Below are 14469 nucleotides of genomic sequence, written 5' to 3'. Positions count from 1 at the left end.
AATGTGTGTTTTTCAGATCCTTGTTGCTGAAATTGAGAAGAAACAGAGCAGTATCGACGAATGTCAAAAGTACTCAGAGCAGTACTCATCTGCTGTTAAGGTGAAGCCATTTGTTGTCTTTAATTTAGTTTAACCCCCACTTTACAGTTCTGTTATCTAAACAGTAACGCATCAGGTCTGCAGGCTTTTGCAGAATATTTTTTCTGAATAGTGCAGCAGTTAGTCACATTTTGTTGACATTTGGTGAAAGGAGACTGAGCAATAATAATCTAACAAAAACTAGTTCACCATCAATTCATGTGAAATTCTTTTTTAGGATTATGAACTTCAGCTGATGACGTTCAGAGCGATGGTCGACTCCCAGCACAAATCTCCTCTCAAGAAACGGAGGATGCAGAGTTCTTCTGATGCCATTCAGCAGGAGGTGAAACTTTATTTTGGCTTTGTCAGCAGAAGAAATGAGTTCTGTATGAACAACAGTGCCTGCTCAGTAATATACTTGGTTGTGTTTATAGTTTATGGATCTCCGAACGCGCTACACTGCTCTGGTGACTCTGATGACTCAGTATGTGAAGTTTGCCAGCGAAACGCTGAAGAGAACTGAGGACGAGGAGGTGAGTTATTCTTGCTTTAACACATAAAACTTTCTGTGGTAACAGGGATTCGTGTGGCACTTTTTCAATTTCAATTTGTTCACCATTTGTTTCCTGATGCCAATGTAGCTGTATTGTCGCACATGGGCATGCTTCCTGGGTGGTCTTCTCTTTTTTATCAGCTTGTTTTAGTGGCTCACAGCACTTCCACTACTTGTCTACCTTGACTTTTTGACTCACTCCAAGACAATTATCCCAGATGGAGGTCTCATCGTGAGGGAAGAGAGTTTGCTTCATTGTACAAAAGAAGCAAAGGAAATGGAGCAGTGCATGTCTGCATGGATGGTAGCTCCTTCCTGGAGATATTGACTTGCTGGGATGAGAAAGCTTTTTTCTAATTCTGCTGCAGTAGATCTTATATGTCTCTTTTAAATGTCTCTCCAGGAATCTGTGCATTAGTTCTAAAGCTTAGTTTTGACATATAAAACTATAACTGAAATAAAATCAAACCTAAAATATTGATGGTATGTTTGCAGTTTTTAGGCATTTACAGTACAACTATCTCTTCTTTTATAAACAAAACTCATTAAGGAAATTCATGGAGAGATTGTTTTATTATTAATGGCGCTAATTTACAATGTCTACAGTGGATGATTTGTGTTTTTTTCCCATTATAGAAGAGAAAAGCTTTTGAAAGAGCAGAGAATGAAAGGTGGACAGAAAGCATGGAGCTCCAAAAAGCTACAGAGGATATAGAGATTAGTCAACTTAAGCAGCGGGTCTGGGAGCAGGAGGCTTTGCTGACTGAGAGGCAAGAACAGTTGGAAAAGTTGGAAGGAGAAATAGAAACACAGCAGAAGACAATTGGTGATCTAAAGTGTCAGAAATCCCAGCTCGAGCATTATCTGAATCAGTATCATGCTAAATTAGAGATAGCAGTTAAAGACAAAATGGCAATTGAGCAGGAATTAAAGCACACAAAAATGTTAATCGAGCAGTCAGAGGCCACGTGGTCTTTGACTCAGAAGAAGCTAGACGATTTCTTAAAAGATAGAAACGATGGCCACGATATTAATACCCAAAGCCTTCACAGAAAAAAAGATGTGGAGGAAATAGACTTTGCCACTGTTCATGAGCTGCAAAGCCAAATCCATGCTAAAAGTGTGGCTCAGCAGCCTTTGGCCTTTGACAGCCAGTCAGCAGGAAACTGTGAGCTGAGATCATCTGCATTCAGAGAAAATGACAGCACGATGGTGGATGTTCTGCAGCAGAAATTAGAGGAGCTGGTCCTGGTCCAGAGAAAAGCAGACATGGCTGAAGAAAAAGCACAGAGTTATAAAAAGCTGTTGGATGACAGCAATAACAGACTGAAGAAACTTCAGATGGACTTGGAAGCTGAGAGGATTAGCATGAGACAGAAATCAGAGGAACTCCAGCAGGAAACACAGAACATGAAGAAATCCATCAATGAGCTTCAAGACGAAATCAGATCTCTCAAAAGAGCAAAGTCCTCTCTGGAACAAAACATGTTTTTTCACAGCACTGAAATAGAAGGCCTTAAAGAGCAGCTGAACATCGCCCATGGAGAGCTGCAGAAAAAAAGCTCCATTGAACAGGAAAATAGTTACAAGATTAACAGCTTAGAATTAGACCTGGCTTCCAAGCAGTCAGTAATAGATCAGCTGAAGTTTAAATGCAGTGAGCTGACGAGGATGAATGTCTCATCGGAGAGTAATATTCAAGGTCTTCACATCCAGATGGAGTCAATGGAAAAAGAGAGGTCACTTTCAGAACAAAAGCTCAGGTCTTTAAGGAGAGAGATCGACAGCTGGAAACAGCAAGTTCAAACAGCAAAGGAAGAAAGTAGCTTAATGAAAAAATCTGAGCAGGCGCTGCAGGGCAAGTGTAAAAATCTGGAAGCAGAACTTCAAAAAAGTGAATTAGCTGCTTCTCAGTGGCAGGCGAGAGTAGATGAGATGAAACAGATCAATCTGGAGATGGAGGAAAATCTAAAGAACATCAAAGCTAAACTGGATCAGGCGATGATGGAAATTGACAGCAAGGATCAGCAAATTAAAATCTTCAGGGCTCAAGTAGAGGGCACCAAATCACAGGTCAGAATTATCGAGGAGGAGCTGAATAAGAAATCGCAAAGCTCTCATGAGCTTCAAATTAAACTGCAAGATTACAGTGAGGAGGTAAAGAAAATGACTGAACTGCAGCAGAAAATCAAAGTTCTCAGTTCAAGTACTGCCAGTTATGAGAAAGAAATAACCTCTCTTAAAACTGAGCTGATGTCAGTGCTTTCTGACAAGAATTCGGCAAATCAAAAGGTCCACATGCAGAAAGCTGAAATCAATGATTTGAAAGTGATGCTGAATGCTAAAAATGCACAACTGCAGAAGGAATGTGCAGAGAATCAAAAGCATCTCAGTAAAATCAAAGCTTTAGAAGATGAGCTTTTCAAACAAAAGCACAGTTTTAAGGGGTTAACCAGCACCTCGGAGAAAATGACAGAAAACGTAAAGCAGGAACTTTACACGCTTCAGAGTGAGAAGAGAGAAACGGAAAGGAAAGCCGAGAACCTGAACGCTAAACTTTCAGATTTAAGCTCCTCACTGCAAAGAACAAAAGACGAGTTAGCGAAAGAGGCCCAAGAGAGAAAAGTCAAAGAGTCCAAACTAATTCAGCTGGAGGCTGAGCTTCAGAAAAATAGAATAGCAATCAAAGAAATGATGTCCAGTTCTGAGAAATCCAGATCAAACCTACAAAATGAGAATACACTTTTAAAGAGGGAGAAAGCTGAGGCATTAGAGAAAAGCATCTTATTGGGATCTGAAGTCAGAAAACTGAGAGAAAACCTTCAGCACGCCCAATCGGAAGCCGAGCAAAAGCAAATAGAAAACGCTGCGCTTCAGCTGAGGTCCCAGCAGATGGAGGAACAACTGGATAAGTGTAAGAAAATGCTGGAGGAGTTAAAGAGCAAACTAGAACTCCAGAGAGAGGGCTATGACAGGCAGTTGCTGCTAGTGAAAACTGAAATAGAGAGAAAAATCATTTTACTGCAGTCCGAGCTCACAAACGACAGCGAGAAATCCAAAGTGCACAGCGCTGAACTAGCAGAGATGCTGAATAAGTATTTCAAGCAAGACATGAAGCAGATAAAACATCAGAGCACAGCTGATTCAAAGCAACAACTGGACCAACAGCTTCAAATCAAAATGGACAAAGTGCAGCAAGAGAGAACGAAGCTCGAGCGAGACTTGTCAAAAGCAAAATCTCAAATAGACGAACTCGAGGAAGAAAAAGTCGAACTCAAGTCAAAAATCAGTGCTATGCAAAGCCTTTGCAATGAGCAAACGGGTGAATGGACAAAGTTTCAACAGCTGTTGAAAGACAGCGAGTGGAAACTCACAATGAGAGAAAATGAGGCAAGATCTCTGCGGGAACAAATAGTGCTGTACGTCAAAGAGGTTAAAGGCCTTCAGGAGAAGCTTTCGACACTCGGATTAGAGGCGACTCAGTGCAGTTTCCAGTATGTGAAAGACAACAAGGCTGATCTGATGAATGCAGATGTCGCTATAATGCAGAAAATGGTGCACTCAAATCAAGATACAAAAAGCAGGAGAGATGAAGAGATTCTCTCAGTGAAAAAGTCCTCACAGGTACGCACGAGGCTGAATTTTGCATTACAGGAACATAATAGTGCATTTATTAACAGATCCAGTATTTTTAAATGCAGTATGCTCCTTTCAGTAGTTGTTTTTTTCTGTTAGTTGATATTAATAATTGTAGCTGTAAAAACTTAATAGCTCTTCCAATGTCACATCTACAGATGGCAACAACGGAGAACAAAATCACCCTTGAAGTGATTAAACATGTCAGACAAGATAAGAGGGAGATCATTCACAGTCAAAGCCTTCAGCAGGATTCAACAACAAACTCAATGTTGGATAGCTCCCCTTATCAAACTCCCGCTTTTCTCAAGAAAGATGTGCAAAGTGTGACTTACAAGAGCCACGTTAACACTGATTTCCAAAGCTCTGTGACAGCACAGGGATACATGGCTCTGTTGGGACTTAAAGACAAACAGCTGCACGAAACTAATGTCAGCAAGACAAAAATGTACCAAAGCGCATCAGAGAGTAGTATAACAGACCGCAATGGACAGCAGAGCGTGACATATTCAACTCCCCAAAAGCTCCCAGACCTCAAAGGGGGTGTAAGCATTCAAAATATTGTCAAATTTAGGCCCTCGGATGAAGAGTACATCGGCAAACCGGCTGCTATTGCTGGAATTTATGTGGAGTCGAGCAAGAAGAAGATATCCTTCCTGGAAGCTGCTGAGAAGGGCTTCCTAGCAAAGACATATGCCCTTGAGTTTCTCGAGGCTCAGGCTGCAACAGGAAGCCTTACAGATCTGGCTACCGGACAAACGCATTCAGCTGCCGAGGCATTGGAGAGGGGGATTATAGATCCGAGCCTGAAAGACAGACTGATGGAGGCTGAGAAAGCTATTAGTGGCTACATCTTTAAAGGCAAAAAGCTGTCTGTGTTTCAGGCCATGGAGGAAAGGATTCTCGATAGATACAAAGCCAAAAAGATCCTCGAGGTCCAGGTTGCTACTGGAGGACTGATAAACCCAGCAACTGGGGTCAGGGTAACAGCTCACATTGCTGTAGATCAGGGTCTTTTGAACAAGGAGACTCTACAGAGTCTCTATGATCCAGTCAGTAACCCCAAAGGTTATCACAACCCTGACACTGGACAGAAAGCATACTACTCTGACATACTGAAGGCATGCTTGTACGACATCAGTGGTGGAGTGTTTCTCTTTCCGTTTGGTCAGAGGCACCTAACAAGCACATCTCCTGCCAGCTCTCATAGGGTGTCAGTTGTCAACAGCAACTGTGGCACTGAGATGTCAGCCTATGAAGCATTCAAGGGGAAACACATTGACAAGAAGACATATCTGTTTCTGTCACAGCAGGAGAGTGAATGGCAGGAGAAGTCCACAGCTGACCCCAGTGGAATCCCACTTCACGTCATTACTGATGTCAAAGGTGGCCGACAGCTTTGCCTTGAGTCGGCTCTAAGTCAGAGATTCCTGGAATCGTCTGAGCTTGAGAGCTATCGCAGAGGTCTTCTTAGTATCACTGAGATCGCAGACATGATATTTTCAAGAATGGTTGTTGTGGAAGATGTTAACAGCCCCATTGCTGGACTTTGGGATGTCACTCAGAAGAAAAGGCTTTCGGTTTTTCAGGGTTTTCAACAGGGCTTTACTGACAGAGCTACTGCTTTGCGGCTGTTAGAGGCCCAGGCCTGCACTGGAGGTATTTGTGACCCGTCATGTGGAGAGAGAGTTACCCTCACCGAGGCTCTCAAAAGAGGTCTTTTGGATGAAGCACTGAGTCAGCAGCTTCTGCAGTTTGACCAAGCACTTAATGGCTTCATTCATCCCAAGACTGCAAAGACTTTGTCTGTTTCCCAGGCTGTTCAGGAAAATCTCCTCCCAAAAGACGCCGGTTTCCGCTGTATTGAATTCCAGCTCCTGACTGGAGGATTGATAAAACCTGACACCCACGACAGAATCTCACTTGAAGAAGTCGTTCAGAGCGGACTCGTTGATAAAGTTACCGCCACTGTACTCAAAGACGAGAAGTTCCACACCAAAAGCCTCACCTGTCCAAGGACCAAGAGAAGAATTACATTCAAAGAGGCTCTGGAGAGAAGCGTGTACGACTGCCACACCGGGTTAAGGTTACTGGAAGCTACGAAATCCCACGGTTTTGGACCAAAGTCAACATTTCATTATGTTTGGGCATATAAATAAAAACCTGTCAGTTATTATAGCATTAGCCTTTGGTGGGGTGGATTTAAAGTCAGTGAGTCTTTTCTCGTTATCTTTGACCTTTTGATGAACAAAGATGCCTCTTGTGGTATTACCAATGAAGTCTCGCATTGCTAAACTGGTAAAAAATATTTGTGTTTCAGTGCTGCTGATTCTTCTTCAGCTCTGACCAAAACAGTTTTTCAGTACATGGTTGTCCAAAGCTTTCTTGTGTTTTCTTCTTTTGGTTTTTGCTGATTTTAACTTGATCATGAATGGATTTTGACAGCTCTCTTCCTGTGTTTTGGTTTATTTTTGTAGCAAAGTTAACAATCTTGTTAAAAGTCCGTCTATTTTAATTCTAGAGATCTGTTGATGAGGAGAAGAGAGAGAATGGTGATAAGGTTAACAAACTATTGCAGTGGATGTCCAATGTGAAACAGACCGTGAGCAATGGTGGGGATGCTCTGAAAGATAGTAATGCCAACACAGATGCTTCTAATAAGCCGCAGGTAAATAATGTGTATGTTCCTGGTGTGTCCTGTTTTTTTTATTATTGCTAACTTTTGTTTATATATGAATTTTTTTTAATGACAAAAACACTCCAATCAAAATGATCCCACCACCCTTTGCTGTCACAGCGTTTGATTTCTAATAAAACAAACTGTTTACTTCCTGATTCATTTTATCCATATATGTTGTGAAGCTCATGGATTTAATTAATGCACTTACAAAGACCTACAAAGATAATATGAAATACTTATTTCATTTTATTCATAATAAAAACAAATGCATATGTTGCACAAGCACCCATATTTAATGCACTTCACTGAATAATAAATGACGTCAGTCTCACGGGTTATTGAAATATTTTAACATGTGGCCCAAAACTGATATTATTCACCTTAAGGTTACATGAAATTTATATAAAACTATCCCTGATGTGTTCATTATATTGCAAAAGGAATTAAATCATGGCTAAATAGTGGTGAGAGGCAGTTTATTATCACGGGGTCCATAATTAAATCTGCCCAACATAAAAGAATAGAAAATAAAATAAATGTGTGAATTAAAGAAGTTTAGATTTTCATTACATGTCATTTGCTAATGAGATCACTGACTTCTTATATATCTTTTGATGTTAGTAGTGGACCTTTGCATTTCTGTAGTAATACTTTCATAAACTTAAATAAATGTCTGTAAAGTAAAATCACAATTCAGTAATTACAGTGTAACATAATTAGACTTTATTTTGTCAAATTATGTCAAAATCACCTTCCCCTTCCCCTTATTATGTTTCTGATATCATGCCCCTTATGTAAAACAGAATAAAGCACAATGTGCACAGTGCTATCAGAAATAACAGTGTTAAAATTATAGCCTCATTAAAGACTGTGTAAATCAGTCAAGTCCTCTTTGGGAGAAACACTAAAATGTTATGTAGGTTTCCATTGCTAATATTTATTGCAAAGTTGTTGTGTGCAGTATGCTTCATGTAAATAATGAATCATGAAAAATTTAATTTAGTCTGTAAAAAGTATTTGTGTGTCTGTGTGTGTGTGTGCATTTTTGAGGATTATCTTGTTTTTTTGTTGCAATTGTAAAGTAAAACTACCATAAAAGTCACTATGCATCATTGACTCTAACATGGTGATATGCATGTTGTTGCTGTTTGATGTTCTAGGTGTCAGTGGAGGAAATCGTCACTAAAAAAGAACAAATTGCAGAAGCGCTGAGGTCCACACAAACGATGCTAAACAAACACAGTGACAAGTAAGCCTCCTTACCTGGACTAGCATGCAAAAGACTGACTGGTAAAGCTAGGGGCTTCATCCTTAATATTTTTTTGTCTTTACAGAATGACAGAAGAGGAAAGAAAGAAGGCCCAAGAGCAGCTGCAGTCTCTCACTCAGGCCTACAATGAACTCTCCCAGCAGTGTTCAGATCAGACTCCCTCTGCAGATGAGGTTGGATTATAGGCTTCGTGTTTATTAATGGAGTGTGCCCTATAATGTGTTGGAAAACAGTGCCCCCTGATGTTCGATTGCATGTCTAACCATTATCCTCTTTTCCCTAGTACAGTGTTTGCCAAATTCTGTCGCACTTTCTCTTAGACTGGCTCCTTAGGAACAGAAACTTAGTATGGCTGAAACCAGTCAAACCTGAGTATGCTGTAAACATGCTAATTGCACCAAGCTGTGGTCTGATATTTCACTTCTTTCAGTGTGCTTAAGCTCTCTTTAAGAGCTCAACAGGATAGCAGATATATAACTTTACAGTGTGCTGTGTGACTAATGACACTCTTTTTGCAAGATGCTGAATGCTTATATTCCAGATGCATGATAGCTTTAAATGTACTCTCCATCACCCTCCTGTTGCAACCCCGTTGCAGTCTTGCTCTTGCACAAACGCTGTCTTAACAAACCCGTGTCTGTGTGGTGGTGAGTATAGATTTTGTCTTGCCTCAGTTAGTAAAATTTGAACAAATTTTGAGGCTGAAGCCAAAGCTAGTGAGATTAATTGTCATGCTTTCATTTCCTGCAGGATTTCAAACCCCTTGATAGGATTGGGACTGGAATGACTGGCCTGATTGATCAGAGAGGTTTGGTAAATCATCAAGGGGCCCTCCTAACCTCTAACCTCTCTGAACCCCAATTTCATCTGGGGTGTGACGAAGCTATTGAAGAAAATCGCATCTACACATCAACGCTGAATCACTTGCCAGTGTTGAATGATTCAAGCAAATGCATACAGAGTTCACATGTCTCCTCTGTGTCCCTGTCTGACATAGCAGCAGCTAGAGAAGGGTCCATGTGTGAAGATGTGATCATAAAGATAATAGAGGCCAGCCAGGTCAGTGATGAAGTGCAGATGTCCTACACAGGGGACACGATGACCCTGGAGAAGGCATTTCAGTGTGGTTTAATTCCTGCTTCTGTCTACGTAAACATCCTTCAGAGGAAAAAGTCTCACCAGGATATGATAAATCCTGGCACTGCAGAAAGTCTGTCTTTTTTAGAGCCTGAAGAGGAGGGTGAAGCTTGTGAGGCTAATAAACTGATATTCAAGGGCCTGAGCAGAGAGAGCTCAGAGACATCAGAGGGGAATATTAACAGTGTGACTTCGGGTGGTTTTAGTAATCAGGAGATTATGGTGAGGTTGTTAGGTGCTCAGGGGGATCTAGAAGGTCAGAATGAAACTGAGGTGTCAAATGGTAACTTCCAGAATGCTGGAGGTGGGCTGAAGGTGGATGCGGCCATTCAGTGTGACTTGATGAGCTCCAGCAGCACACTCATCGTCCTGGGAAATCAGCAACAGTTCATGGGACTTGCGTTGCCTCACTCTGGGGAAATCCAAACGGTGTCTGCCTCGCATGAATCTGATTGTCAAAGCACCTCCAGTGAGTTTACCTGCAGACTTTTTACTAATCGAGGGAAAATAGCAGCATTTTACATTCCAGAAAATTCAGAGGTGATAGATATCACTACCGCTATTCAAAATGGTTGGATCGACAGTCACACAGCAGAGGTTCTGAAATCCATAGAGATCCCAGATGTGCTGCCAGATGTTGATCACCTTAGTGAAAAGTTTTCATCTTGGCTCACTTATAAAAAGCTGGCAGTTGATGGGTGGCCTCATGATGGTTCAGAAGTTAATCTCCCCTCTCCCACGGAAGCAAAACAGTTATTCATCTCATACTTAATGATGAACAGTTACATTGATCCAAAGTCAGAACAGAGGGTTTTGATACTTGATGATCAGTTAAACAAAATGGCTCATGCTTTTCTTGAAGACACGCTATTTTATCCGAACGATGATGAAGGTTTGACTGATTTGACTTTGTTTGATGCCAAAAATCCTTTTGAAGACGCAGATTCTGAGATGTCGCTACACATAAATGATGAATCAGAGGAGTTAATAAAAAACACAGAGGACGTGTTTGATCGTTATGACTTTGTTTCCCAGACCGGCGGGAGAATCACCTTTGATGAAAACACACAACACACATTTGAGCCTCATAATTTCGTTTCCTCTGGCAATGGAAGAATAACCTTTGATGAAAAATCGAATAAAAATGACAAAGCTTCAAAACACGATCATGCCAAGGACCTTTTAGTGAGTAGTGACATTGATTTTAACACCAGAGGTGTAGAGGTGGAAAACGCGTTTGAAAACGACACATGGTGGACAAAGTCAGATCAGTTTGAAGAAGGAATTTCTGGAAATACTTTGAAAAAGGAGGCCGGAGATTATGCCAGGGAAGGTCTTGATATTCCAGGTTCTCTAAATGTGTCAGTCCCTCACACATTTTGCTCTGGGGAAAGCAGAAATATTAGCTCACCTTCAGTGATGATTGGCTCTGAGTCCTCATTTAAATCTTGCCATCAGGTGCCACCACAGTTTTTAAGCTCTGAGGACTCAGTGGAGGGTGGAAATGAGTGGAAGAGTGCTATTGCGCTTCTGAAAACCCAAATGGAGGAAGAGGGCATTTTGGACGTCACCTCTGGGAATTGTTATAACCTGCAGGAAGCTCTTAATAAAGGATTAGTGGATGATAAGATGGTACTAGAGCTGCATGACTCACAGTCAGAGGAAAAAAATCCCATCCTGATGGTTGAGACAGACAGATTTTCTGGATTAAAACAGGCATTGTCAAGCAGATGTCACACAGAGCAGAGCTTTTTGAGGTCTCATTGCAGCAGGAGCATTGGTGAGGCACTCCCGCTTGAATTAGTCAGGGATTCAGATTCGCAAGACAACTTTTACCCAGAGGAAAACCGTGTTTACTCTCTTTCTGAAGATCAAGATCTGGGTTTAATTCACGCAGCTGAAAACACACAGCAGGTGATTTCAAGAAATGCTGCTGTCACGGTGCTTGATTTAGCCAAAGAAGAGGCTAATAACAAAGAAGGAGAGAGTGAAAATAGAAATCGAGAGTTGGCGTGTAAGGCAGTGGGGAGTGTAGAAACAATGACTAATAAAGTACATCTTTCCCTTCCATCAGAAAGTGGTAACATGCCTCAGATGATCTCACCCTCTTATTGGAATCAGGTTACAGCAGAGCGTATCAATCATATAGGAAAATTGCCTTTAGGGGCTGAGGACAGTGAGTCACACACCTTAATGGATAGCGAGCTGACAGGAAGAATCTCTGGCATCAATACTGATTCCAAAAACCAGACTCAGTCTGCCACTTTTGCTTATCACTCCGGTAAATCTGACAGCATACCCAGTGATGATGATGTTTTCGGTGATGGATATGATACCAGTGTAAGAAAACAGACATTCATTCAGAGTGAAACCGGCACGTCAGTTTCATTTTCCAGTGCTTTGTCTTTGGAAGCTAGAGTGGAAGATGAAAGTGGGGTTCGGTCAACTTTGGGCAGTGAGCCAGCTCCGAGTGTGGATTACACATCGCTTGGGGATTTGGTTGAGGGTGCAGTCATCTCGGTTTCCAGGGGTAATTGTAACTCTGTGAAAAACAGGGCAGAAGATGTCAGAATTGCATTACGTCAGCAAGCAGAAAGTGATTATAATGATGAATCTGAGCCCAGCAGCTGTCAGAGAGATCAGAGCCTGATTGCAGCTGTTTGTGAAAGACCTCCAGAACAGCAGAGCTCCTCTTCTGAAATACCTGCTGTTTACAGCAGCATAACAGCAACAAATACCATCAATCACAGCAACTATGATACTGAAGATACAGTCCTGACTCCTAAAGATTTCTTAGGGTTTACAGATGGTGGAGCAGGTGATTCTGAGAGGCCTTCCCTAGAGAAGCAAAATGATGACATTCTCACTATTGATGGTGAACAGATCTCCACAGCTCTCTGTCAGCGAGATCAGAGCCTGATTGCAGCTGCTTGTGAAAGACCTCCACAACAGCAGAGCTCCTCGTCTGAGTTACCTGCTATTTACAGCAGCATAACAGCAACAAATACCATCTTGCGCAGCAACAATGATATTGAAGATTCAGCCCTGACTCCTAAAGATTCGTTAGGGTCGGCCCATGGTGGTGCAAGTGATGCTGAGAGACTTTTCCAAGAGAGGGAAAACAATGACCTTCCCTCTATTGATGCTGTATCTGTCTGTCAGGGAGATCAGAGCCTGAGCTCACCTGTTTGTGAAGGACCACAACAGCAGAGCTCCTATTCTGAGATATCTTCTGTTAATAGAGACATAACAACAAGTACTATCAACCAAACCTACTATGATATTGAAGATTCAGCCCTGACTCCTAAAGATTTGTTAGGGTTTACTTGTGGCCTTACAAGTGATGCTGAGAGGCTTTCCCAAAACAGGCAAAACAATGACATTCCCACTGTTAATGCTGAACAGATCCCTGTATCTCTCTGTCAGAGAGATCGGAGCCTGAGTGCAGGTGTTTGTGAAGGGCCCCGGCAGCAGAGTTCCTCTTCTGAGTTATGTGCTGTTTACAGCAGCATAACAGCAACAAATACCATCAATCACAGCAACAATGACATTGAAGATTCAGCCCTGACTCCTAAAGATTTGTTAGGGGCGGCCCATGAAGGTGCCGGTGATCCTGAGGGGCTTCCCCAAGAGAGGGAAAACAATGATATTCTCACTGTTGATGCTGAGCAAATCCCTGTATCTCTCTGTCAGAGAGAACGGAGCCTGAGTGCAGCTGTTTGTGAAAAACCTCCACAACATCAGAGCTCCTATTCTGAGATATCTTCTGTTAATAGAGACATAACAACAAGTACTATCAACCAAAGCTACTATGATATTGAAGATTCAGCCCTGACTCCTAAAGATTTGTTTGGGTCAGCCCATGGAGGGGGAGGTGATGCTGAGAGGCTTTCCCCAGAGAAGCAAAATGATGACATTTTTAATATTGATGCTGAACAGATTTCTGTACCTCTCTGCCAAAGGGGTGCACCTGTTTGTGAAAGACCTCCACAAGAGCAGAGCTCCTCTTCTGAGATACCTGCTGTTACAAATACTGTTTATCACAGCAGCAATGATGTTGAAGATTTAGCGGTGACTCCTAAAGACTTGTTAGAGCCAGTGCTTGGTGTTACAGGTGATGCTGAGAGGCTTTTCCCAGAGAGGCAAAACAACAGCATTTTCGCTATTGATACTGAACAGATCTCTGCATCAAGAACGGACACAGACGATCCTGATAGTGATAGAAATGTGTCCTGTTTAAATCCATCGTTTCCCTTATCAGACAACTTTGGACAGCCTGGAAGTAGAATAGGAGAAGAGATGAGATCTGATCCTATAGAAGAGGATCAACGTTTAGAAGTGTGTGTTTCTGTGGATACTCACACAGTTACGGATTTCCTGTCTGAGAGCAGTATAATACCTGTTGTTTCCTCTTCAGGCCCATTAGTGTTTTCTAATCCTGGAAAGACATATGCAGATGACCAGGGGGAAGATATTACACACAGTGATAAGAGCAGTGGTTTGGAAAGGGCACAAGCTCAAGATTCTCAAGATGCCCTTTCTATAGATAAGAATAATGCACAATCTTTACATAAAAACAGTTTCCACGAGAGTAGCACATCTCAAGGATTCACAGACAGCAGTCACCCAGATCACCTCATGAATTTACTGAAGCAAAATTCTCTCAGTTTAGACAGCGAGGACATGAGGAAAGCAAAACTGATAAGCCAGGATGAAAGAGGAAGTCAAGAGACAGAGCAGTCTGATGCTCCAAATATCCAGCTGCAGCTGCTGCAGGTTTTTAAGACTGTTTCCACAAGCCAAGACCTTTCAGTGCTTAAGGAAGTGATGGATACCCTCAGCAGCGCTCTGGGGTGTGAATCACAGCAGGAACAGTGGCACACACTGGAGAGCATCAAAGAGGAAAGTTCAGAGGGAGAGGATGAGGAGTCGGGAGAGGATGACGGTGCTCCAAAGACTCACCAACCATCTGTTGAGGCCTCTGCCAGCTCATATGGCTGCAAAGTTGAGGAGGTCAAATATAAGGTGCGGTTTATTTTGGCTGAATGCTAAGCTCATCATTTCTTAGTTTTGGACATTAGTAACATCTGTTTCTTTTGTGAATTCATTTTT

At 41.9% G+C, this 14469-nt stretch overlaps 2 protein-coding genes across 3 annotated transcripts in view; both read left to right on the top strand.

The window, feature by feature from the left end:
• Positions 1–14469, top strand: part of dst (dystonin) — a 103343-nt gene that overhangs the window by 47209 nt on the left and 41665 nt on the right. For both annotated transcript variants that reach the window (XM_085477920.1, XM_085477919.1), the window contains 7 exons: positions 17–100; positions 317–424; positions 516–614; positions 6792–6938; positions 8111–8199; positions 8285–8393; positions 8971–14382. In XM_085477920.1, the coding sequence (XP_085334046.1) occupies positions 17–100; positions 317–424; positions 516–614; positions 6792–6938; positions 8111–8199; positions 8285–8393; positions 8971–14382 (6048 nt within the window). The remainder of the gene's footprint in view (positions 1–16; positions 101–316; positions 425–515; positions 615–6791; positions 6939–8110; positions 8200–8284; positions 8394–8970; positions 14383–14469) is intronic.
• On the top strand, positions 1103–6840 carry LOC146695620 (uncharacterized). Its single transcript, XM_085477921.1, has 2 exons — positions 1103–4258; positions 4429–6840. Exons 1-2 carry the CDS (start codon positions 1319–1321, stop codon positions 6427–6429), a joined length of 4941 nt encoding a protein of 1646 aa, XP_085334047.1. The 5' UTR covers positions 1103–1318; the 3' UTR covers positions 6430–6840.

Source organism: Copadichromis virginalis, linkage group LG13, assembly GCF_057382275.1.
Source record: "Copadichromis virginalis isolate Kocher_CV1m ecotype Utaka linkage group LG13, C_Virginalis_male_GT1.1, whole genome shotgun sequence".
NCBI lineage: Eukaryota > Metazoa > Chordata > Actinopteri > Cichliformes > Cichlidae > Copadichromis > Copadichromis virginalis.
The sequence above is the reverse complement of the archived record's forward strand: the minus strand, read 5'-3'. Positions and strand labels throughout refer to the sequence as shown.

Bases quoted from the DNA above. Each gene is read 5' to 3' on its own strand.
- LOC146695620 (XM_085477921.1), top strand. From the start codon at position 1,319: ATGGAGCTCCAAAAAGCTACAGAGGATATAGAGATTAGTCAACTTAAG. The intron at 4,259-4,428 runs GTACGCACGAGG...TCACATCTACAG, and splicing joins CAGTGAAAAAGTCCTCACAG to ATGGCAACAACGGAGAACAA.